This window comes from Coffea arabica, chromosome 2c, assembly GCF_036785885.1.
Source record: "Coffea arabica cultivar ET-39 chromosome 2c, Coffea Arabica ET-39 HiFi, whole genome shotgun sequence".
Taxonomy (NCBI): Eukaryota; Viridiplantae; Streptophyta; class Magnoliopsida; order Gentianales; family Rubiaceae; genus Coffea; species Coffea arabica.
Genome location: NC_092312.1, coordinates 3,718,166 through 3,743,965, shown reverse-complemented (window position 1 = coordinate 3,743,965; position 25,800 = coordinate 3,718,166). Strand labels below are relative to the sequence as shown.

The 25,800-nt window shown below is 37.5% G+C and overlaps 4 protein-coding genes and 1 long non-coding RNA gene across 6 annotated transcripts; 4 read left to right on the top strand and 1 right to left on the bottom strand.

Moving 5' to 3' along the window:
• Positions 1–939: 939 nt before the first annotated feature.
• On the top strand, positions 940–3,683 carry LOC140034043 (F-box protein At5g07610-like). Its single transcript, XM_072073666.1, has 3 exons — positions 940–2,088; positions 2,850–2,986; positions 3,546–3,683. The coding sequence occupies exons 1-2, from the start codon at positions 1,017–1,019 to the stop codon at positions 2,858–2,860; spliced, it is 1,083 nt and encodes a 360-aa protein (XP_071929767.1). The 5' UTR covers positions 940–1,016; the 3' UTR covers positions 2,861–2,986; positions 3,546–3,683.
• On the top strand, positions 3,041–7,817 carry LOC113725198 (acid phosphatase 1). Its single transcript, XM_027248215.2, has 3 exons — positions 3,041–3,872; positions 4,031–4,240; positions 7,473–7,817. Exons 1-3 carry the CDS (start codon positions 3,454–3,456, stop codon positions 7,648–7,650), a joined length of 807 nt encoding a protein of 268 aa, XP_027104016.2. The 5' UTR covers positions 3,041–3,453; the 3' UTR covers positions 7,651–7,817.
• A 4,253-nt stretch (positions 7,818–12,070) lies between these two features.
• On the top strand, positions 12,071–15,404 carry LOC140034016 (putative kinase-like protein TMKL1). The gene is made up of 2 exons (XM_072073665.1): positions 12,071–12,969; positions 14,185–15,404. The coding sequence occupies exons 1-2, from the start codon at positions 12,480–12,482 to the stop codon at positions 14,772–14,774; spliced, it is 1,080 nt and encodes a 359-aa protein (XP_071929766.1). The 5' UTR covers positions 12,071–12,479; the 3' UTR covers positions 14,775–15,404.
• Positions 15,405–15,940: 536 nt separating this feature from the next.
• On the top strand, positions 15,941–16,963 carry LOC140034032 (uncharacterized). The gene is made up of 2 exons (XR_011837935.1): positions 15,941–16,244; positions 16,332–16,963. It is a non-coding gene; the product is annotated as an uncharacterized lncRNA (long non-coding RNA).
• A 66-nt stretch (positions 16,964–17,029) lies between these two features.
• Positions 17,030–24,204, bottom strand: LOC113725196 (U-box domain-containing protein 35). Of its 2 annotated transcripts, none has more exons than XM_027248212.2 (10): positions 23,939–24,204; positions 22,979–23,222; positions 22,222–22,343; positions 22,020–22,141; positions 21,260–21,450; positions 20,509–20,831; positions 19,712–19,813; positions 18,490–18,918; positions 17,530–18,282; positions 17,030–17,374 (listed from the first exon to the last, which is right to left on the bottom strand). In XM_027248212.2, exons 2-10 carry the CDS (start codon positions 23,175–23,177, stop codon positions 17,192–17,194), a joined length of 2,424 nt encoding a protein of 807 aa, XP_027104013.2. In that variant the 5' UTR covers positions 23,178–23,222; positions 23,939–24,204; the 3' UTR covers positions 17,030–17,191. The 2 variants fall into 2 exon arrangements, with proteins under 2 accessions (XP_027104013.2, XP_027104012.2); XM_027248211.2 differs by having other exon boundaries at positions 22,979–23,195.
• Between the last annotated feature and the right edge of the window lie 1,596 nt (positions 24,205–25,800).

Genomic DNA, 25,800 nt, shown 5'->3' with positions numbered 1-25,800 from the left:
TTTGTTAAAATTTAGAAAATTGTGTCAAGTAAAGTTGTCAAGTCCAATTAGGAAACTTGCATTGTTTATATCTTAGATTAGGTTTTGTATTTTGTAAAACTATAAATAAACCTAACTTGTAACGTTTTCAGAAGTTAGATGAATATGAGAATTAAAGTTTGAGAGTTTCATCTCTTTCGTGTTCCTTTGTGAACGCTCTTGATACAAAATGAATTATATCTTCTTTGTTCAAGTTTTGACTTATCAATTCATAACCGCATTGATTGTTTTAGAATCCATCTTTTATATATATAATCTGACCAAGATAGATTTTTTCGTTGCTTGATCAACTTGATTCTTCAAGACAAGTTCTTGTCGGGTCAAGTTCGCATCAAACACTTCATCTCCAACTATCAAACTAAAGTCAAGAAAATCAACAGTGTTACTCCCAAAATTAGTTGTAGTAGTGAATTGCTAAATTTGACCTCATTTATAAGTTGGTACAAGTTCAAATCTTATTTAACCGTTTAACTAGCTGTTGCTTTCACCTGATGCTTAAGCTATTGCAGGTGCATGGGAAATGGTTTGCACTTATACACCATGAAGTTTATTGATCCTTAATAGCTTTTATTCTTTCTTTGCTAATACTACTAGGCAAGTAAGATGAAGGGCAACTCCTAATAATACAAAACAGAATCTTGGTCGTATTAGCAAAGAATCTTAGTCGAAATAAGTCAAGCTTTCATCACTCTTTAAAACAATTTTTTAATAGGACTCTTTCTAGCTTGGACCTAATCTGCAACAGATTCCTTAAGTTCAGGGCGGTCAATGCAATTTCTTAAACCAAAGGAGAGGTGGGTGCTACTGTTAGAAACCTCAGGGGAGGTTTCTGCAATTTTCCCTAAAACAAACGCACAAACGCAAGTTGCACGACCAGCTTGCAAAGCAATCTTCACGCAAGAACACAGCATATAAGTACGGGACTTGACGAACAAATTCGAGCACAGCAACTTCGTCCCCGATCCCAAAACCCACCAATGGAGATCAGTAGTGTCAAGATCTCCCGAGCAGCCGAGCAGGTAACATCTGCTCAGATAGTTGCTTCAATTGATGGGCTATTGGAAGACATCCTCTTACGCCTTCCAATAAGATCACTCATCCGTTTCAAGTTTGTCTCCAAACGCTGGCTCTCTGTCATATCCAACCCACAATTTGCTGTCCTCCACCAGGACCGCAGTCCCACTCTCAAGCCAGCAATAGGCCTATTCCTGCCCTGCACAAGCTTTCGCAGCAACCCAACCAAATTGGAGTACATCTACTTTGACGTCCATGACCTGACCTCCCCACCATTTTCAGTACTAAAATTTGCCAAAGATCCATCTGCAGGCTCCATAAAGATTCTACAGTCTTGCAATGGCCTATTGCTCTGTTCCAGTTACCGAGCTCAGCGCCCCCGACAGAACTACCATGTTTTCAATCCCACCACAAAGCAGTTAACCACAATCCCAAAGCCGGCATATAGGAGGACCATATGTGGAGTGAGCTTGGCTTTTGACCCTACCAAGTCGTCCGCCTACAAAGTTGTCTGCGTTCGGGCCTCTGAGCTGGTTTCAGGGTCTTATCAGATCCAGATATACTCATCTGACACTGCAGGCCCCTGGAGAGTTTCAGGGGACCCTTTCGCTGCTAAACATGATTTTAAGAATGGGATCTACTGGAATGGATCAGTGCAATGGCTCGGGCATTGGGGTCGGGATAATTCATTATACTTCAATGTTGATCAGGAAAGGCTTGGAGAAGTGGGACCAACTCCTAATAATGCAGAACAGGAAGCTGAAATGACTTATTTCGGAGAATCTTGCGACCATTTGAACCTTATTCAGATGTATGGTCGTCCAGATGTTGAGTTCTATGTGTATGAAATGAGGAGGGACTGTTCAGGATGGGACATCAAGTACATGGTTGATCTTTCAGCGGTTACTAGTGCATTTCCACGAATGATCAGGACTGAATTGGACTCGTACGATGGTGGTTACTATGTACTCTCAGTCTTGTCTATCATTCGGGGTGAAAAAGAAGAGGAAGCTTTCTTAGTTTTGCAGATTCCCGGTAAGGCCATTCGTTACAATCTGGTTACCAAAACCTTCGTGAAGCTCTGTGATTTTGAGGGTGCTGAGGATGAGGGCTATTTAAGATTTGAGGGTGTGAATGGTTATCAGTACATTGAATCACTTTGTTGTGTTTGATATAAATAAATAGCCACAATTTCCTGAGCTTGTTATGGTGTGTTTTTGGCTCATTTCTTGATCTGTTTGATTTGGATTGGTTTGTCACACAATTGAGAAACTTGTAAATTTCTCATCTTCCTTCTTTCTTTTCGATACAGTCAATATATTGCATTTCATTTAATTGTTTCGATAGTATCAGAATACTTACTTCTACAGGGTACCCCCTCCCCCCCCCCCCAAATTATCAATCAACCTCCTCTTTGATGTCCCAAAGAAAAGGGCAAAAAATTAGGTGCTGTTTGAATTGCAATTTTTTAATAAAAGGTTTTTGTGAAATAATTATTTTTTAAGAATGTAATGCATGAGAGATAAAAAAATTGATCGAAAAATAAATTCACGAAAAATGCAAAATTTTTTATTACAAAACCACAATTCAAATAGTAAAATTGTGAAATTCTAGAGAAATTCACTTAATAAATAAGGATCAATTGCTTTTTTAACACACTTGTCGTGCATCCAACAGGGTAGCTCATTAAATAGCCACAGAATTAGAACTTCTAGCACTATTTTCTTAAACTGCAGTTTCTTGACACCTTTTTTTCTTATTTTTTTTTTTCCTTTGGGTTGTTTTATATGAGCTAGCGGACAGCTGATACGCAAGGACCAGAATAAGGGAAGACAGTTCTGATTGGCTGAGACACGTCAAATTCTTCCAATCCGGCAACAAACGAATGGAAAAATCGCTTTTCACCGACAGGGGGACCCACCTTTGTCTACAGGTACACGTATCCTCGCCGTCGGTTCAGTATTCGTCGCCGCCCTCCAATTGCCCAGATTACTAATTCAAATAATTTCTGATTAATCACCGACCATTCCACCAATCAGCACCCTTTATTCCCCTTCTTCTTCTCCGGAAAACCCACACTCAGAAAAAAAAGGAGGTTTTAGTGAGCACTACTTATGTTACTGTAACTGTATAGTAAGGAAGCAAATATGCAAGTTTCCCCCAATCCGAATCAAGAAAAGCATATGCCCATTACCTGCCCCTCCTTAGGGAATAATATCTTTAGGAAGAAATTACTCGTATAAAATTCAAACCTCACCTCCCTCTTCCCTAATATTCCTATCTTCGTGCATCCCTTTACTTTGTATTGTGTATTATACACCCAAATAGACAACCAAGTTCGGAAAGAATACTACTGTTTACTTGGTTGTTGGAGGAGTTCTCTTTGACTTGGGAAAAAAAATGACTTCTCTCTTCGTAATGTGCTTTTTCTTGATGCTTTTTTCCTCTTGTACTCTGGCGAATGACAACTATAATTCTCATATATTTCCAAGGCCATTGGTCATTGAATATCCGGAAGGGAATGAATTTCAATTGAGGGAATCGCTGGAAGAACTTAGATTGCAGTGCACAAGTTGGAGGTTTGCTGTTGAGGCTAATAACTTGAGTCCGTGGAAGACCATCCCTCCAGAATGCGCTGCTTATGTTGAAGACTATATGACCGGCAGGGCTTATAGTTACGATCTTCAGAGGGTTTCAAGAGCGGCTGGAGCCTTTGCCAAAAGTGTCGAATTGGCGGAAGATGGAAAAGACGTTTGGATTTTTTATGTGGATGAGACTCTGCTTTCCAATCTCCCCTATTATGCTCAGCATGGTTATGGGTAGGGTTCCATCGTTCCTTTCTTCTTTTTTTTTGTTTCCTCGTTACTTCTATTTCAGTCCTTTTATTGACTAATTGGATGAGAATTGACTTTTGGTAGTTTCATTAGTTTGATGACGACTACATCTCATTTTGCAATTTCTTACTTTAACATTTCAGGTTGGAAATTTTTAATCATACAAAGTTTGATAAATGGGTAGAAGAGGGACTTGCACCAGCCATACATTCCAGTTTGGAGCTTTATCGAGATGTCACGAGCTTGGGATTCAAGGTTTTCTTCTTGACGGGACGAAGTGAACGGCATGGGAATATTACTGCTGATAATCTGATTAAAGTTGGATTCCAGCATTGGGACAAGCTCATACTGAGGTGAGTTTGTTCAACTTTCTAGGATCTACTTGCACGATTTGATGCATTAACATTTTTTCTTTAGCTGCAAATCTGTGGAGATGCATAATGGGGATTCTTCAACTGACGACCTACCTTGATGGATTTGGATGAACCATTAGGCATAGCTTTCTCTACGTGCTTAATTATTGTAATCGAATTTCCTTCCCGTTTCCTATATTTCAGATAAAATACGGCCTTTGCACATTTTTTTCCTCTCGAGTGATCAATGATGGTTGTAGGAGGTTTTTTTTTTTTTTTGTTTGGTCATAGTGTCTGTAATTAAACTCAATAGCTAAATTGGAGGATTGCTGTTAACTTAGCAATTTTTCTTCTTTGTTTTGTTTTAACATCCGATACTTGAGTAGGTTCTGAGGAGTTGCTAAAGGTGCATTTAATGCTTCCATAGTGATAGTTATGTTTTTGTTGATTTCACAATCAATAGCACATTGTGGCATTCTGATTCCACATCACTATGAGATATGTGGACATGATGATACTCAATAAATTCTGTCCAGTAAAATATAATGAAAAGATGATAGAATAATAAAGCCTCGCAAAAAATGAGGATAAGTTGCTTTCCATAGAAAGAACAATTAGCACAGGACTATTTTAGACCCTTAACGTCTCTAAACCCAAAAATTGCTAAAGGATGAAAATCTTTACTAATTGCATAGGAGTGTTCTAGGACATGCTGGTTATGGTGTACCATACAGTCCGTACAATTTCATGCATTGGACTGTATTGGTGAATCCATTAGTACTGATATCTGGTGTTAATTATGTATAAACATAGCAGTTGAACAAGATATTAAAGGAAAACAGCTGCTCTAATATATCTATATATGGGCAAATATACTCTGTGCAGTCCTTACACATCTGTTATTGCTGATACCTGCACACTTTGTGTCATGTGCTGGATGTGTGGTTGAGCTATAAGGGGAGAGACGTGGCTGTTTATGAAAGCAGGGCAGTGGTTTCTGCTTTGTGTGCATTGCCGGCAGGAGCATAGCCACCTGGATATCATACTTCTTGTTAGACCTACTAATCAAGATGCCTTGACTCAGATAGGGAGCATTGCCCTGTTTTTTTTATACCCATTAAACTGTCAGGTAGCGGATGGAATGGTATCTGAATGAGTTAAGAGTCCATGGTTTAGTGCCTTAGGCAAAATTTTGGCCAGTTACCAATCTTCTTTTGGGTGATGCCATGGGATTATTCTTCCAAGCTAATGCAGAGAGCACACTGAACTGTGAATATCATAAGCCCGAATCGGTTGCATGTGGTAGACTGTTAAGAAGGCTAGGTCACGTCATGCGTTTGATTTGGAGCTCAAGATTAGGCTAGGTCACGTCATTATGAGTAAGCTGTTTGGGCTGAATGGCACTGCAAGCAAGAATGATGGTTTTAAGGTGGTTGGAGGGTAGATATTGCATAGGCTGTGTATGAGGGTGAACAAAGGCCATATATGAGGTGTCACTTATGAAGTGCAAATTTACTCACTTTGGGAATGTCATGAACAGGAAAAAAAGTTCCTGGAGACTGCATGAAATTTTGTAGGTGGTGACAGAGATGGGAAGCAGAAATTGGGACTTGTGTTGGGATTGAGGTAGCTTTGAAGGTGTTCCATTTTTTTATACTTGGCTGTTAGATTCTTAGATGTCTTCTTCCGAGGTTATGTGCTGCCTTATTTTTTCCCCTGTAATTTAGTATCTTCTTGAACATCATGTTGCTTTATTTATGATATTTATGAATCAAGCATGAGCCCCATACTTTGTGAATATCGAAAGATGAGGTTGGACTGTGAGGTTGAACTCCACCTCTCCAATTGTGAGGTTGAACTCCATACTTTGTGAATATCAAGCATGATCTTGCAAGCCCCTAACCATTTCTAGAAGAGCCTGCACTGACTGGATACTCTTGCACTTTTTCTAGCCCTTTGGCTAGAACGACTCTACTGTTCATGCAGGTAACCAAGTCTCTAAATGTGGTATAAATTAGGCATATTGAGAAGAATCCATGGTCATGAAATTATTGTGTCAGTATGTATGTGATTGGTAGTTAGCTTACTGCAATCTCAGTGCTGAAAGAAGAGAGCTTAGGTCTTGCTTGCTCCAAAATACCAAAGACCACAGAACCTTTTGCGTTAATATCAGGGGTTTTCTTTTCTCTTTTTCTTTCTATAAACATACTCCCTGAGAAACTGATTTGAATAGGACAGAGTCTTTCATGTTCAATGAATTTTGAACAGGACAAAGTCTTTTATGCGGAATGAGATTTGGATAGGACAGTCTTCATTTACTGTTTTTTCTTTCTATAATGATAATGCATATCTACCTTTACACCTAATTATGGTACCATTCCCATGCCAAGCATACAATTCAAATTCAATATTTTTGGGAAAGAACACGCATGTCGAGATTTCTTGGTATATTTATTTTCTAATTATAAGACAAAAATGATACATAATGCTTTTGACTGGCTGGTCTTTTGGTTAATTCTTTTTCCATAAGACATTTTCTTTTCATTCTGTCTCAACATAACCCAAGATCGTGTGTGGTCTTGTTCTTTGTTTTGGAGTCAAATTGATACCATGCCTTTGTCCAACAAGTTCATGCTAGAGTTAAATTCATGTTTTGTACTTTTGCCTTTTCAGGTGAGATGTTGCATTGAGTTTCCATGTCTTAACACTTTGCACTTGGGAACCCTCATAAATGATGATGATTAGAAGCTTAATTGTTGGACTGATAGAAGGTTGACTGTTAACATGAACTTCCTCTTTCATGTTTTCATTGGTGATTTTACAACTGGTTGCTCAGCGTAAAGTCGGGGTCCGACATAACCATCTTTAATCTTCTGCATTTTCTTTGCATCTTTGTGTAAGATTAGAGGTTCAGCACAAAGTCAAGTTCTTTAAATACATAAAGAAAAACACAAAAGAAGTTGCTTCGAATATTTATAGGGGTCTTATTTTCTTTCCTGAACCGAGCGATCATATTGTCCTTTATGAAATATGAGTAATCTACCTTTTTTTTTGTTTCATTTATGTTCCTGTTCCTCCAAAAAATATGAGACAGAGGGGAAGAAATTCAGAAAAAGTAAATGGTGTAGGTCCTTGATTTTTTGCTAATCCCCTATGGTATATGGTAAGTTGAGTTGCTTTACTGATTCAAGTGCCTTTGACTAATCTTTTTTGTTTCCTCCAAATTCTAAAGGTCCCCGGAGGACCATCCGAAGCAGGCAACCATGTACAAGTCAGAAAAGAGGGATGAGATGATAAAAGAAGGCTATCGAATTGTGGGCAACTCCGGAGACCAATGGAGCGATTTACTAGGTTCCTCCCCGGCTAATCGATCGTTCAAACTCCCAAATCCCATGTACTATATTCCTTAACTTCTACATATTTTTTTCATGAGTACCATCTACATTGTCACAAGTGTGAATACATAACACAGGGTAATCATTGTTGTAATCCCTTTTAAGGCATTAATTAATACTAAGGCATAATAATGATTCACCGACCGTGAAAAAATTCTCTCAGCTTCTTGAGAATTCTATCAGCTTCCATCGCGCCTTTATTCTTGGTAAGTAGCAGTCGGAGCCCCTCTGCTGCTTGATGGGCAAGGGCCTCAAACTAACATAGTCCATCACAATTCCTCTATCTAGCCGGATATAGCACGACTCTAACAGCGCGTGCTCTGATTTACAAAAGTTCCATTTTGTGCAGCGTGTATGGTTCTAAATTCTGTATTCAAGTTTCGTTTAACTTAACTAGTAGAACGAAGAATTCAATATGTGAGTGAGGGATGAATTGAATGAACGGTATAGGGGAGGGGAATGTAATGAAATGTCTCGTGTTCGAAACCTTTCATTTATACTTGGAAAAAAAAAAAGATCATGTTGCTGTATTTCTATCAGGAAAAAAGGAAGTAGTTGTATCACGCTCAATTACCATACTCAAACATTCATATGGATGTACACATTAGCAATCATTATTCTTCCATATATTTATACACTTTTTTCAAAATTAATTTTACTTTTTTTTTTAAAAAGAATTAACATATGAACTAATACATTTTAACGAGTGTCCTCTGTTAAAAAAAAAAAAAAAAAAAAACCCCTAGTTAGAAATATATGGAAAAGCAAATTATGCTAGTACTTCATTAATAATTACAAATTACTACATACATGAATAAGTTGATGGCCCCGGCATGTCTGGAGTTTTGGGCATGAAATCATCCTCACGAGGTGGGGCCTTCACATTTGACCGAGCTTGAAAAATCATGAAGCTATCAAGCCACGGGTATAGTTAGGTGCCGGGTCACCAGCAACAACTAATCAATATTGCACATAATTAAGGCACGAACCCACCACCTAAGTTGCTTGAAAAAACAAAAGTGCTTTTTTTTTTTTTTTTAACCACCAGCATAGTAAAAGCATTTGAAACAGGAGGTCAAAAGGCTATAAACCCAGTCCGGGAAAAAAAGTAATTGAGCCAGAAATAATAATTTGATGCATGTGAAAAAAAATAATAATAAAAATATATGATTACAGAAAAAAAAAAAAAATGACTGGGCAATTCGAAGAGGTGGGCTTCCTTTCTTGCTTTAATGCTCCTGGCTTCGTGCCCCTTTCTTCTTTTAAAGAGATTGGGCAAGAGAGACAACACATCATCATTTGATCCGATTCCGAGGTGGACGAAGGCAAGGGGAACTGGATCCAGGACCATATCATATCTGGAGATATAGGCATTAATTGTTCTTTCTTAATAAAAGGTCAAAAAAAAAATATATAATGCAAAACTCATTCATAGAAGTGACATGTTTCGAACGGCCAAGTTTACGCCTTGAGGACCAATCTTCTTAAATGGACCATTTTTTTTTTTAAAAAAAATGAATTGTGTGCTTTCTTGTCGCTTTCCAACATGGGCCAAAACCTGCGTAGAAGAACGAGTCATAATTACCGAATAATGCACTAACTCGCCGTTGTTGTAAGTAGGGGAGAGTTGGGTAGAATGGTAAGGCGGAAGTAATTATAAATAGAAAATGTTGAACTGGAATCAGATCTAATAGAAGATGTTGAATCAGGATCGAACTCAGATTTTGGAAATTGGAATCAGAACAATAATCATGGCTAAACGTTCATATTCATTCATCAAAAATTTGAACTAGAATTTGATCGGTGATTTAGAATTGGTTCAAATTGTTTTTGAAAAAAATAATTGCTACCGGAATCTATTTGACAAGTTTAGAGTTCAATATCAATAGTCAACACCCAATATCAACAAATCCAATGCTAACCCAACAATTTATTATCCCATCCCATTAATAGGTCCAAATAAATAATGAGGTATTTTTTTCATAAAATTTGCATCATTTTTTCGTTTTCCTTGTACATGATAATACAATAAAGTTCTTTTTTTTTTTTCTATATTCATCGTCATATTTTTTTTAGAATCAGTTTTTAACAAGCAGTATTTAACCATAATTAAAGGAATCGAAACTGTAACCGAAAGAACTCAGAAACGTTAATTGGAATAAAATCAAAATCTAACTGGAACCAGAGCTTCAAGAACTGATTCAAATTGCACCTTTTAAAAGAATATGAACTGTAAATTTTAAAGTCAGAATCAGAGGTTTTGGTCACGTCTAAATGTAAACTAAAACAACGAAATTAGACCGACACTAACACGTTAAAACATAAGAAATTTTGTTAGTTATCAAAATTTGTGCTGCACGCTCAATCTCACCAATCCAATTTCGCATTTACCAATCTCCCACTATTTTTATTTTTGAATGACTTTTTGAATTTACTAATCTCCCATTATTAACTCTACCTACATAACTGCATGGTACAATTACACAGTGGGTTGGGGAACCCCATATCCAATCCCATCCCAAATGACTTCAAATCCTCCGTTCCCAAAGTAGTTTCTGTCCCTTCTGTCCCTTATTTATACAGCTGTCACGTGTCTCTAATCTTCTGTTAACCCAAACTCAAATAAACCATGGGTTTGTTTGCATGAAAAACAAGCTTTTAATTAGATATTATGCTGATATAATAATTTTTTTTGAGTCTTGATGATATAATTATTCATTTATATTTTTTATTTTTAAGCATGTGCATGAAGGTCCTACTGGTAGTAGAGATGGTTTAAATATATGGGAACCAAATAGCCAACGTATGTTGTGCTCAACGCAATTGTCACAGGTAATATTTTTTTGTTTATAATTAAATTTTAGTTATTCCAAAATTTATTTGTTTGCAAGAAATAGTTATTTAATCTAAAATTTATTTGAGTTTGGGTTAACAAAAGATTAGAGACACGTGACAGCTGTATAAATAAGGGACAGAGGGGACAGAGACTACTTTGGAGACAAGATTTGAAGCCATTCCGAATTCCCATATGAAGAAAGCATTAATAACAGCCCCCCCCCCCCCCCCCCCCCCCCCCCCCCCCCAAAAAATGCTCCCTGGGCACAGAATTTTTATCCTAATATTGGTCAAACAATAAAATTGAGAGTTTGATACTGTTCCCTGGGCACATGCACCACAAAAATAAAAATACATTTGTACAAGTATGAAAAACTGATCGAATATTTGTCAAGTGAACAAAGTCTAACTTCTTCACTTTAAAAAAACTCCGTAGCGTGATTCTATATTCTTTGGATGATTTTCTTATTTAATTGGCCTTTGAAGTTCTAAGTGTTCATTATCAATATCTTATCTTTTAATAATGTCCCAAAAGCCTTGCGAAGATCGTGGAACAAGTTAATGCTCAGGAACAAGTTTTCTGCTCGTGGAACCTGTTAATCCTAGATTTATTTCATCTTGTCTGGTTAATTCTTGGATCAGCTTATTAAATGTGTCAAGCCTCCAAAGGTTAATTCGAGCGATCAACTCCCCCTCTTCAAGATATGGTAGATTTACCTGAGTAATCAGGCTTCGAGCCTCCTTGCTTCCGGAGTGGAATGGAGCCTCCTCTTCCGGATCGGAGTGGGGTTAGTCGAATCAAAGATTCGAATACCCACTCCGTCAGAAAAAAAAAAATTAAATACGTGAAGGTCAGTCGGTCTGAACATAAAGAAAAAAGGGTTAATTTGATTTTACAATTTCTTCCCTTCTTCCTCATTTACCATGGAACAAAAGAATTAGCCAATTAACGCAAAAGCTAGATGATCATAACAGCGAATTCTGGTCCTAACTGTATGTTTTGTACTCCCCACCAATGTTTCGTATCCCAAGAAAGCCAGAATCAACATTACACCTTTTTGATGATTGACGGGCAGGAACGTACTTTAACAACCGTAGTGGTAGTACAATCTATAGTCCATGTCGATATAAATTGATAAAAAAAGATCATTTTTTATATAAAAAAAAAGTTTTGTTATTGATACGAGAGTTATATTGACCAGTGATTTGTAAGAAACTTTTAAGAAGTTTTAGGTCAGGATTGGAGTGCATTTCTTGGATTTTTTTGTAATAAATTTATTGTAACAATTTAATATATATGAGATAAAAAGATAATTTAAAAATATATTCACGAAAAAAATAAAGAAAAAATTGCTTTCCAAATAACGTGATCGAACCATAAATTCACTGGAAATTTTATTATAAAAAAAATATAAAATAAAATAACCCATAGCCCACAGCCCAACTCCATGGAGCCAGCCAACAGCAGAAACGTCGCTAGCACAATCCCAATCAGGACCGGGTAAAACCAGCACATGCCGAACCTTTCTGATTTTTTTTTTTTTTTAAAAAAAAATTTCTGCTGCCTGACATTTAACGCCGTCCCTGACCTGAGACTTATAGTCTTCCATTCCTCCAATCCGTTTGTTGCTGTCTGCTGCACTGCAGTTTACCTCAGCACCTCTGTCCTAAGAAGCCCATCTATCATCAGTGGTTGCAGTTGCAGATGTTTTTCTTTTTATCCACCAGCGATCCCAAACTCTTCTCGGCATTTTCCGAAATTAAGGAAGGAAATCCGTTTTTCTTTCTGTTTTCTTGTTAATAATGATTATGAACCCATGTGAGTGATCACATTTCACTTTCACTTCCAACCACCGCTTTCATAACCTTCCTACCTACAAATCTTGGATCTTTCTTCTTGTCCAGAATCGAATCCCGTAAAGTTACCATCTTTTTTTTTTTTTTTTTGGCTTTTCCCATATTAGAACAAACATCGCCCCTCCACAGAATTACTACTCTTTCTAACCAAAATGGAGCACAAGTATATGCTGGCATTAATCATAGGGCTGTCTTTATTAGGAGCTGCCGCAATTCTTTTCCTGATGATCTACTGTTGCTGGAAGAAGCCAGAACAAAATGTCCCAAAAGATTTAGAAGCCGGCTTTGAGTTTAAAGAAAGAGAGGCGGGAACGGATAGAGAGTACTTGATCAGGTTTCAGGGTGCTGAAGATCTCAGTGTATATGATATCCTTGAAGCTCCAGGTGAAGTGATAGGAAAATCTAGTTATGGGACTTTGTACAGGGCTAATTTGCTGCGTACTAACTCACTTGCTCTGCTGAGATTTCTGAGGCCTACTTGTACATTGAGGATGAAGGAAGTTGTGCCGATTGTGGAATTATTGGGATCTTTAAGGCATCCAAATTTGGTGCCCCTCTGTGCATTTTATGCAGGGTCCAGAGGAGAAAAGCTGCTGGTTCATCCGTTTTACCAGTGGGGCACCTTGGCCCAACTTATAAGAGGTTAGACTCTACCAATTGTTTTTTGATTCCCTTGACTTGTTTCTCTTAGCTTTGCTCAGTTTTTATTTGTTTGAACGGATTTCTGACGACATAAACAAAACTAGGCGCATCAGCAACTGTGCAATTTGAGTAATTACGGGACAATGCTCAATTTTCTCTGGAGTATGGTGTACTAGAAATTTTACACACATCCATAGGAGGAAAACAGTTAACATGGATGAATAGTTCAAATTTTACGTTACTAGGTAAAATTTGACTATGTATACTGGCTTTCTCAAGGGGAAGATTGCAGTCTTTCCCTTCTGCTTTTTCTTCTGATCTTTTTTTTTTTTTTTTTTTTTTCAATTTCAAAAATTGGTACAGCAGCTCGTTCTTTCTTCTTTCTGGGTCCTACTTACGTTTGCCAAATGCTTTCTTGGTTAGTTATGTAGATTTGCCTCTTGCTTACTGTGTTCTTGGCTTAATATGGTGATCTAAGAGAAACATTTTGTGTCCAGTAGATCTGTTTTTCTTGCTTCCTAAAATTTCTTAGAGTATCTAGTAGGACGAAGCACAAATTTTGGTACTTGTTTTAAGTTCATTTTCTTTTCTATAATAGTCTTGGTGGCTGGCAAAGCAATGGGTAAGCTCCTTGTTGAGTTGTTGTTAGCTGGATTGACATAGATTTGTCTTTATTATCAGACTCAACAGCCCATCACATGTAGGACAATCATTTTAATATGCTTAGAAAAGAAAAGATAGGAAGAAACTAGACATGGATTATTCCTTCATTTGCTCCTCTATGTAACCCTCCCACGGTTCAACAATCTTTGACAGCAAAATGTGATAATGTGTCGTCTAATGCATGAGACAACGCTGAGGAAACTAGACATGGATTATTCCTTCATTTTGTCCTCTATGTAACCCTCCCACGGTTCAACAATCTTTGACAGCAAAATGTGATAATGTGTCGTCTAATGCATGAGGCAATGCTGAGGAAAAGGTTTTGCCTCCAGACAATTTTCATGCTTGACCATTTTCCCCTTCAAAAGTTTTGGATCTTAATTTCCTGCATAGACTTCTTGTCTGAGAATTTCTTTTCCTCTTGTTTGGAACAAGTCCTTTGTTTGATTAAGACCGTCTAAAGTTTATGGCTAATTTAGTTGTCAGAACTAACATGATGCAACAAATGATCCCCTATGTGCTGAATTCAATAATCATGTCTCTTATGCACAGATGGAAACGGGGAAGCACACAGATGGCCAATCATATATAGGTTATCCCTGGGTATTGCTAATGGTTTAAATTATCTTCACAATGATTTGGAGATGCCCATAATTCACGGAAATATAAAGTCAAGGAATATACTACTCGATCGGCATTGCCAACCATATCTCTCAGATTTTGGCCTGCATCTCCTTTTGAACCCAACCGCAGGGCAGCAAATGCTTGATGCTTCTGCTGCTGAGGGATACAAAGCACCTGAGTTGATAAAAATGAAAGACGTTAACGAAGAGAGCGACGTTTACGGCTTTGGAGTCATCTTGCTGGAACTACTAACAGGAAAGGAACCAATTGATAACAACCCCACCCCTGATCAAGATTTTCACCTGCCAAATGCTATTAGGACCGCAATTCTAGATGATCAAATTACTGAATTGTACCATCCAGACATTATTCTTAACGAAAGCAGTGATCAAAGGGTAGTTACCAAAGATCGCATCCTCGTACTGTTCCAACTGGCTATGGCTTGTTGTTCTCCTTCACCTTCTCTTAGACCTGATGTGAAGCAGATACTCAGCAAGCTTGAAGAAATAGGAAAATGAGAATCTTGGTTGATTTCTTCTGAAATATTGACCGTTGGTGTTCATGAAAATCAGTTAGTTGGCTTAACCGAGATTTATTTGGTGAGAATCCTGGTCTGAGAGAATTTGTGTCCATGTATTGAGATGATGATAAGGAAAGGATTGGGAATGTTCCTTGGGAGCTCTAACGTAGACGGTAGACTAGCATTTCAGTTCACTAAATCAGCATTCCCTTTTCAGGTTTTGGGATTAAAGATGGGAAAGTTCTGCCCGCAAGGTCAAATGTTTCATTCTAATGACTTGGGGCGATGAACTGAAAGTACAGTATCCGGTGACATAATAGCTTATGCTAATGATGTCACAACTCTCGACCAGGTCTAATGGGGATCTTCTGGGAATGTACTTTGAGAAAGAGCAATGCCCAGCTAAGCGGACCGGAAGAGAAGTGAAAAGGGAGAAGAGATTGAAGAAGATGGTCAACAGAATCAGCAAATTTCACGGTTGATTTTTCTCTGTGGCCAGACATTGTACACATAACAAACATATTATTGGCTATTTTTTTTTTTTTATACAGGACAACGACCAAAAAAAATTTTTTTTTTTTTTTTTTGGGGGTGAAAAAAAGGCTTCAGACCGTGAATTTTCATTTCAGCAATCTTCGCATACAATTTGTCAATCTCCCTTCTCCGCGATGGTTAATTCTCAAACCCTTCACTTTGCCCCCCTCGTGAGTTTTAGACTCCGAGCCTTCGTTCATCCGAGTGGGGAAACACACAGAAGGAAGAAAAAGAAACCATTCGAAGAATTCCTAAAGGCTGACTTTAAAACCTAATATTCTTGCATGAGTTGCGTTGACTTTTACTCTTATTCTAAACAGTAAACACTTGCACCCATGGAAGTTGTGAGAACAGTATCCCTAGTGTGATTTTAGAGGTTTTCAGGTGAGTTGGGTGTAGTAAAGGAAATGCAGTTCCCGAACTGCCGCCATGTATGTATATAACCATCTATCATGCAGCCACCTAAAAGTACTAGTACTGCTTCACAGTTGCAGTATTTTGGCCCTCAAAATTTTGCACTTTGAAGTTGCTAAATTGTCCCGAATCAACTAGACTTCACCGTTCAAGGAAGGTGACAGATAAGCAAATAATGTGCTTGCTGTCCCTTGACATAACTAACTTCTAGAAGGGCGAAAAGCGACTTTAGCATTCAAGAATAACCTCATATTGCCTTTGATTCCGCCAGTAGTTTGGGGTGACTTGGGCTGTTAAATCTGGACATTTGGTATCCAAGAAAGGTTGTATGCCAGCAAACATAACTGTCGGCTGTCACTTCTTCTATTCACTCGTTATTGAGTGCTTCTACAATCGTCGATGGCAATTCTGCTGTGATGCAATAATGTGCTTGAAGATCTACTCTGCAACGATGATTGTAAAGGAGCTTCTAGTATCTTGGACAATTCTTTGTTAACTCTCCAATAAAATTCATTTTTCTGTACGGATCATATGTGTTTGTATATCTTTTCAACTACTGATGAAATTTGTTACCAGTTGCTAACCCTTTTTTGTCCTTGTCCTACAGATCATCGTCACGCTTGACATAATACATGGCAGATTGGGCATTATTCCTTGGTCGGAATCCATCTTCATCTTTGCCTGCATCCAAATTTGGCAAACCCAATTGCATCCGGATTCGTTTTTGTGTGACCGGGATGGAGAGGGTCAAGACATGGGAATTTTCAACATGGAAACTGGTACAATTGAACCCCATTATCCTGGGGATTCCATCCATCCTTCCCCCCCTACCAACGCCAACCATTCTGGTTTTTGTAATGTATGACATGTATTGAGCTTTAGGGTTAGCAAAACATGCATTTCACAGTTTCCAACCCCCAGTTCTGTGAAAAACTTTGTTGGGTTTCGAGGAGGACAAAGAGGGGTGATTACTGTTGGACTTGGTCCACCTCATTTGTGTGGCCCAAAGAAAGGGCGGAGAGAAAAAATTAATTTGGTTTCCGGGAAGGGGTGCTCAAATTACGTGGACCGAGGCCTGCCATTTTATCCAGTCCAACTACAACATAAGTGGGCCAGCAGCTAGATTTGTTGCAGCGCTGATGCTTCGGACGTGGCTTTGGACTTTCTGTGAATGCGCACGAGTGCGCGGAAAATAGAGAAGAATACCGATTTATCAATAAGAAAATTGACATTTTTTTATTCCGCTCAACGTATAAATTCTGATGCAATATAAAATTGGGAAGAGAATGGAAAGAGGAAGGAGAATTTTGTCATCCAGAATCATATGGTAGTTTTCGGTTGCATTCATTTATTTAGGGTACTGATACATTTAAAATCCGGGGACGCTTCTGATGATATATATCTACCACTAACAAAGCCTATTCACAAGTGAAGAATGACTACTGAAACTGCCAATTAAATATCAGTTCAATGTCTTCCAGATTTCCATTCCATAATTGCAGAGAGAAGTGTGTAATTTGGAAGAAGGTTCTTATGTGGCAATGGTAAGTTTGTCATCGGAGAATTGCCATTTTCTTCCAGCCATTCTTCTATGGCCTTCCGATCATAAGTATAACCATCAGCAGCAACACAGGGATTTTCCATCACATCCTGCAACCAAAAAATTGTGTGTATGTGTGTGTGTGTGGCAGGGGAGATATCAAATGCTCATGAACGAGAAAGGACTTAAAGAATGGAAAAAAAGAAAAAAAATGAGGTCCCGGCCGAGACACAAGGCAGTAGATGGAAGAAGAAGTACACCATACCTTGAGAATGGGGCAGACGAACATATTTGGAGGCAGCAGTTTAGCAATTGGTGGCCAATCTCGACCTTTATCAGCAGTCTCCTTCAGTTTCTCTAATGCAGGAAGAATTTTATCTTTCAGATCAGGTCTATCTTTACCACGAAGCTCCGTGCATCTCAATGCTAACATTGCCAGTTCTCTTGTCTCTTTACCTGGCCATTCCCCGGCATCTTGATCAAGTACATCCATTAAGGAATCGTTCTCAATAGCCTTTTCCATCAAATGGGCTATTCCCATTGGTGGTTTTGCAGTTAGTAACTGCAAAATCACGATTCCAAAACCATAAACATCGGAACTTGGGGAGATCAATCCAGTTCTTTGGTACTCAGGATCGATATAGCAAAATGTCCCAACTGGAGCCGTATCCTTGTATGCAGTAGATACAGAGGAACAATCATAATGCAGCATTGTTGAGAGGCCAACATCACCAATTTTGCTTACAAAGTTATGATCAAGCAATATGTTTGCTGGTTTTAAATCACGATGAATGATTGCTTTTGGCTTTGAGCTATGGAGAAAGACAAGAGCTGAGGCTACCTCCCAAGCAATTCGGAACCTCTCAAACCAAGGAAGTGGAGGTGAACTGTTTTTTCTCAGCAACCTCTCCTCCAGACTACCATTCTTCATGAACTCGTATACTAGGCAACCATGATCAGGGCATGCCCCTAAAAGAATTAGCAAGTGGGGATGATGAATTTGGCTCAAGATTTCAAGCTGAAAATAAAATAATAGCAATTGTTAGTACCTTGAAATGATTACCTCATCGTTTACCCTATGTAGGATAGCTACGCTTTTTTAAAAGCACGCAGCAGCTTATCTTCTCTATTTTCCTTTTGAATAAATAGCTAAACGCCCAGATAGATCATTCCAATTTATCTTACGAAGTTAAAAAGTAGTGGGTATATTCTCATGATCTCATACCTCTTGCTGAAATTGCTTTGTTCTGTAAGTGTCCTTGGAGTGCAGAATTTTCACTGCAGCAGTAGTATGATGCAAACTGCCCTTGTAGACAGTTCCATATGCCCCCATTCCTACTCTTAGGTCTTCAGAGAATGATAAAGTAGCAGACACAATTTCTTCCCAAGTAAATTTTTGGTATTGATGCACATGGCCTACCAAGGCATTCTCAAGTTTTTCTTTTTCTTTGGCCTCACGCAAGGCCTTAGCCTCTGCTTCTTTCTTATGTGTGGCTTCTCTTTCTGCACATTCCTTCATATAATCAGCTTCTCTCTTGGCAGCTTCATATCTTTCTTTCTCCTTTTTGGCTAATGCTTTAGCTTCCTCCTCCTGAAGAATAATCTCCTTGAGCTTAATAGTGTCCTCCAACCGGCGTTTGTTAAGGTCATTTAGCTGCAAGGAAGTAAGAAGCAGGTTAGGGATAGATATCCCCAAAAGAAGATGGATTCCAACAGCGCAAAAGACAGATTAGAGTCGCATTTATTGCCCGAAGAGAGATAAACGATAGCCAAGGAACACAATACACCTTATGTCAAAAACATCACCTAACTGCTTATTTATTCTGTTAAGCCTTGATTGATGTGATTGAATAATCTCAAAAAGCATTAGAAATTAAAGCAATAATTACCACCAACTACCTGCTAAAAGGACAAATTGTGCACACATTGTAATAAGATGTGAACTTAGACTTCCCTGCTGCCTATATTAATGACATTGTTGGCATACAGGACATCAAAGTTTACTCGGGAATACATATTACCAGGAAATAAGAAGAGTTAACATAACGCAGGACCTCAGGGTATACTAAGAAAACTGATGTCTGAAGCTATGGTCTGTCACTCTCAAGACATAGACTGTCGCAATACAATGAAACAAGCAAAGTGAATATAATGCCAACGCTACACCGCTCTATTCAAAATCTCATCCGAATTGTGACCACGTCCATTACATTAACAACCACCATGTCTATTCTTAACATCAACTTAGATTGCAGAACATAAAATCACTACTGGATTATTTGAGGGATCTATATTATGTCTAAGAAAAGTAGTGCCACACCATATTAAGCATAAAGAAACTACATGCCTCACTAATTGTTGAATAACTTATAAGAATTGGACAACAACTAAGTGCCAGGGGAAACTTCACTTTTTTTCACCATAAACTTTAGCTTTGAAAACATTACCTTCCTAGAAGCATCTATTGCCTCGTTTTGGGCCATTGCATGCATTCCTTGAAGATGTCTCAGTTCAATTCTCAACTTTTCTAGCTCAAAATTGATATTGATCTGCAGAAATGAGTAAAACAATTCATTACACAATCTGTGGCATTTTCAAGACAAATAAAGATGTCAAATATGAGATGCAGCAAATTTGTTTCACCCATAAAGTTGTCTAAATCTTATCTTTGAGATGCAGTCAATTTGCTTCAGCCATAAAGTTGTCTAAATCTTATCTTTAAATCAGTTTCCATCAATTAACTTATTAGGAAGAACTACAACGCAGAAGAATCCAGCGTTTGCTTAAGTTGTGTTAATTAAGTTTATAACTAATTCGCAAAGAAAAACCATAACTATGATCAATATCATTACTTTTTGAGGCTTTGGCTTGATTTGAATCTAATAAAAGACAATCTTGATTCCCGTTTAAGAAAAACTGCTACAACTAGTTAATACATAAAGGGAAACCATCTGATATCCTGTACAAGTTCAGTTCCTCTCACAGGTCAAGTACACCACACATTTCACTTGAATTCACCTCGCTGTTCGACTTTTACCACAACTACAGAAAATGCCAACGACCTTGTAAGCAGCATTGCTTACAAGACAGAATTGAGTGTCAACCCAAATGCAATCCTCAAAGCAAAGCAGCAAAGCATTGAAAAAATCAGACAACTAGAATCCAGTACATAGTATTTGATCAGGTAACAGCTAACAAAACTCTACTTGAAAGATTCAACCAAATTATAGAAGCATAGTGTTACCTGATTTCCAGATGAAAAATCTGTTACAGTATCTGCAACTGAAGCTTGATCGTTGACCCACATGGCATCTTGTATTAAGCTTCTGAAACTAGAAGCTGCAGAGTATACATCATTAGTGTCTGAACTACTGAGACAAGAAGTTGCATCAGCATCCCTATCCCCCGTCTTCAGAGACAAGCTGTTTTGATAGATGATGTCATTTGTATTCATTCTTCTATGACATAAGGCTTGATTAATAGTTGAAAGAGCTTGGAACCGCTGTAGTGGCAGTGAAGCAGGAGAAAGAAGACAGTAAGAAGCAGTCGAGCTTTGATCTGTCCATTCTGAAGAACAACAGTTAACTGCATTAGCTATTCTATTTCCTTACTTAGGTTCACCATGTCCAAATCATTCTGAAATTACTCATAATTCTAACAAATCAAGATGGTGATACAAAGCACTCAACTTAAAGAGTGTGTCTGTGTCTCTGTATGTGTGTACGTGTATCACACACACAGAGAAAGATTATGTAAGAACAAATTATCAGCTAGTAGGTTGTAATGACAATTCATTTCAAATATATGGGCTTAAAAATGTAGCTTGCAGGTATTCTGCTTGTGGAGACTGGCACGAATCTGAACATGCATATAGTCTAAAACAAGTTTGCCATATGCTTTTACATAGATTGAGGGGAAAAGAACAAGAAAAAAGGTGATGAGTCGATCATGTAAAGCAAGCAAGATATTTGAAAGCTACAATAAAGAACTTATACCTGCTTGAGAGCTGGAACTGGGGCTTGAACTATTACTGGTCAAACGACTACTATCACTGCAGTCATCTTTTATGCTTCTATGTGTCTCTGAATCAGATGGGCGCACAGATGACAACTTTCCTTTTGAAACAGCATACACAGTGCAAAAGCTTGGACTGCATTCTGAGATCTTTGAGGACAGGTTTTGGCCCCTAGAGATCAGTTATCAAGTACGTTACTGACTAGAGAGAAAGCATTGCGACTGGGAACTCAACAATATGGTAAATTCCTGGTGCTTTGGATTTTAACCTTATGATGACATTATATGACTATTTCATTAGACTAGTTCAAGATGTAATTTCCAAGTCCTGGGCAAGTTTTCCATGTCAGTTTCGTTATCCGTCCTCCTTCCTACAGTCAATTTCCATATAGAGATAATATCAAGAACCAACTAGATGGGTCCTTCTTTTGTCAAAAGAGTTACTTTGATTTCCTTTCATAAGTGAGACAATATCATCAAGCTGATCAACATGTATAATTACTTTTAACAGTTACGTGGATGATAATTTCTTCCCCAAAACTTTTTAAATAACAAAGTACTTATTAAGGACAATGGTCATAAATTGCAAAATAAAAAGTTGAAAAGAGACCAGAGCAGCACAGCGAGTTAAATTTCCCTGCCAATGGTTATGAAAATTGTGAATTAGGACAGAATTGTTTATTTTTCCCACAACAAGCCTATTTCTTGTTTATCAGACTAAAAACAAAGCAGCATTGGTACCGTGAGAACAGCCTACGAGATGAAGCACCTATTACAAGCTTGTTGATGCTACACTTAGCAACCTCCCCTGCTATTGCATTGACCACATCTTCTGACTCAACTAGTACAATATCTACTTGCACCTGCATTAGACATCATGAAAAAAATTTCACAAGATGTTAAGCTTCATTTCATTTTTTATCTAATAAAGAAAGTGATCAACCTTTTCTCGAGTACACATTTTTTTGTAAGGAAGAAGCTTTTCAGTCACTTGCCACTCCATCTCCTTTCTAAAAGCAGCTACTACATCATCTCGGACCTGATGAATAGGAATTAAGTTCCCCACTGGAGAAAATCAAACAGGGGAAAACAATGTCAAAATAGATAAATGCAGTAAATACTAATTCTTGAAGATCTAGAATAGATACCCTATATGTACCTCCTACGGGAGAAAGAAGAGCTATGGGTCTGTTTGCGTATTTAAATTCCTGGGAATGAAAGACCGGCGGCGCAAGAAAGTAGAAACCATGTGTTCAATGAAGTTGTGCAGCACAAAGCACGCACCCACATTATATACATCATATTTAGAAATTAAATTAAGCATATCTGAGGACAGAACTTTGGTCAAACTGATTAACCCAAGCGATTGAACAGGGAGGTGACCAGGATTCAAAAGAATCATGGGAGCGTTCATTTCAGGAACATGGTATTTATTCAGCATACAAAATCAATTAAATCTGAAACTGGCTATACAACAGAAAGCTATAGCTGAACTCATGAGATATAAAACAAATGAATTAATTTTCACTTTTACAAGTCAGGAACTACATATCCCGTTCATTATTCAGTCCACATATTTTGCGAAAAATCTTCTAGAGGAATCTAAGGCTTAAAATTGGTGAGACAGCAAGACCAGAGATATTTGGCATGGCATGCCTTTCATGCTTTAAGTGCTACTCCATGGAGAAGTGCTGACTTACTAGGTGTTGGAACTGCAATTATCTTAGGGCGGACGTGTAGCAACTTGAAGGAAACCTCTCCCTCCGGAACAAATTTATCCAATGCCCACCTCACAACGTATTTGCTCTTTTTACCTCCGTTGATAGCCACTGCAACCAGCGCTGATGTTGGCGGCAGCAATGGTTTTTGGTCGTCTGCTCGAGTTATATTCTCCTCCATACTCTTCAGCACTGAATTCTGAGTAACCAAGAAGAAGTGCTAAATCTGCTGAGTGTGATAAATCAATTAAAGCAAAGGGCGAGCACAATACAGCAGAGATAAACTCTTCTAAAAGCAGCACGGGCTATAATGCTTTGGACACTATTCCTCCTGACCCAAGATAGCCAAAGCTTTAGAATTAGACATCTCAAATTTTCTTTTAGCACTCAAAGTCTGAAAACAGATTTTTAAGCAGGGAGATGAGTTTTTCTCAGAAGATCCTAATTTGCATATGTTTGTACTTTCCTTTCCTGAGCTAGAAGCCATGTTCGATTAGTTTCTTGAAACAAATTATCCGAACAGCAGCAGAATTTAATTCACCCAAAAAAAAAAAAAACTACACTATAATTCCATGACAAACTCAGTAGTAGTTCTACGAAGAAGACTGCCAAAGCACGCCCAAAGCAAAACAAAACAAAACACAACTCAACTTAGTTCCCAACTTGCAGCAAACAAATTTTCGAAAGAACAGCCGAGAAGGAACAGACATGAAAAGGGATACCAGTTCTTCTTCACAACAGCAGCAGAATTTAATTCACCCAAAAAAAAAAAAAACACTACACTATAATTCCATGACAAACTCAGTAGTAGTTCTACGAAGAAGACTGCCAAAGCACGCCCAAAGCAAAACAAAACAAAACACAACTCAACTTAGTTCCCAACTTGCAGCAAACAAATTTTCGAAAGAACAGCCGAGAAGGAACAGACATGAAAAGGCATACCAGTTGTTCTTCACAACTTCAGCAAATTCACCAGTCTTCATAATTCTCTAGTAGAACCTCTATGCCAAACTCTGAAACCATTGACCCAAAACCAGAAGAGTAATGGAAACTTGGGAATGAGAAGCAGAAGAAGAAAAATCAAACGTCAAATGCTGATGCTGGTTTTTACCAACAACCATCCCATACCCCATCTCGATTCCCTTTGAAACTAACGTGAAACATTTGACAACCCCACAATTCGAAACGACGCCAACTTGGTCTGTTCTTGTACTATTTTTCTTTTATTAAATAGTGTGCGCGTAAGCTAACTGAAGTGGGTTCCACAGTTTCACTTACCGCCTTTGATTAGATTCATTTGTTTTATTTTCTTTTTGTTATTGAAAATTAGTTTTGTAGTTTTGAAAGCCTGTTCCCGTGAAGTAGTTAATCGTGAGGGATAATTTCATAAACATCCCCTGAGATTTGCTTTAATATGACTTAGTGTCCCTATAGTTTTTAAAATCTCTCTTACCTCCCCTATCATATTGACTCTATCATGGATAATAAATTGATGATATTACCCTTCTAGAAATATTTAATTGATTAACAAAAATTTGCACCCAAAAAAAAAGAATTTGAAAAGTAAAAAAAATCAGGACAACAATAGTAAAACTACCATTTATAATTGTGATTTTTTTTATCCTTTTGCTCTAAAAGGTAGAGAAAATTCTCACGCTACTATTACCTAACATATCAGAAGCACATTAAATGGACATTAGAAGCAAATCTAACTTATTTTGGATCTCTTTCACTATTGAAATCCTAAGTAATTTTCTTGTTGTAATTAATAATATTATTGATTATTTATGTTAAATGATATTGGTGAATTATAAGAGTAGTGCCTTTTAATAGTAGAACTTGTTATGATTTGTTACAATATCTTCTACTAATTTGCTCTTCAAATTGTTCATTTTGCTATTAAACTTGTGTTTCTTATTTTATTGTCTTATTGCACTTATAAACCTAGAGTTAAAATATTACGATCAAGAGAAGGTAAAAGAGAATTTTTTTTAAACTATAAAGGTACTAAGTGATATTAAAACAAACTTCAAGGGAGGTTTGTGAAATTATCCCTAATCATAATATTATCTTAGGTCAAAAGAGAAAAGTTGATCCTAGTACACTTATTGGGTTCCTATTTTGTTCCCTTAAAGTCCATCATAACCACCATGAATCTTTGTACCATGATTTTCCGAGATTATACTAATGATGACTATCTTTCCACGTGAATGATCTTAATACAAAATTTTCGATCTAAAATATCGTTGCTGTCTCTTAATTAACGAATCCCCTTTTCTGGAGGACGTCATATAAATATTAATGTTGTCATCAACAAAAAAGAAGCGTAAACATAAATAAAAGTAATGAAAAACATTATTTGCATTTTATATTTTATTATTCACACTCCCCCAATTTATTTTATTATATAATCTAATAAATAAAAAGTATACCATTAGAATGATAATGAAAATGTGATTAATAAAAGTGGGAGCATAAATAACAATTTTCAAAGCAACATCAACCGCAGATAAATCTGATTTTAGAAATTTTCTCTATATCATGATGTGACTAATTTCAAAGGATGCCTCAGTAAGTAAGGTTCCAAAAATATTATTTTCGGACACTTATCAGATCTCTTGTACCTATCATTCATTTATTGCTTGACTTGTCGTGTTGCCACTAAGGAGACTTTGCAAAATGCAGACTTTTAGCGACGACTTTTGTTACTTAAGCCATTTACTTGTGCTGACATAATTTCTGCATTTGTGAAAATTCGCTTCCAAGTTTTTTTTTTTTTTTTTTTTTTTGGGGGTTGGGGGGGT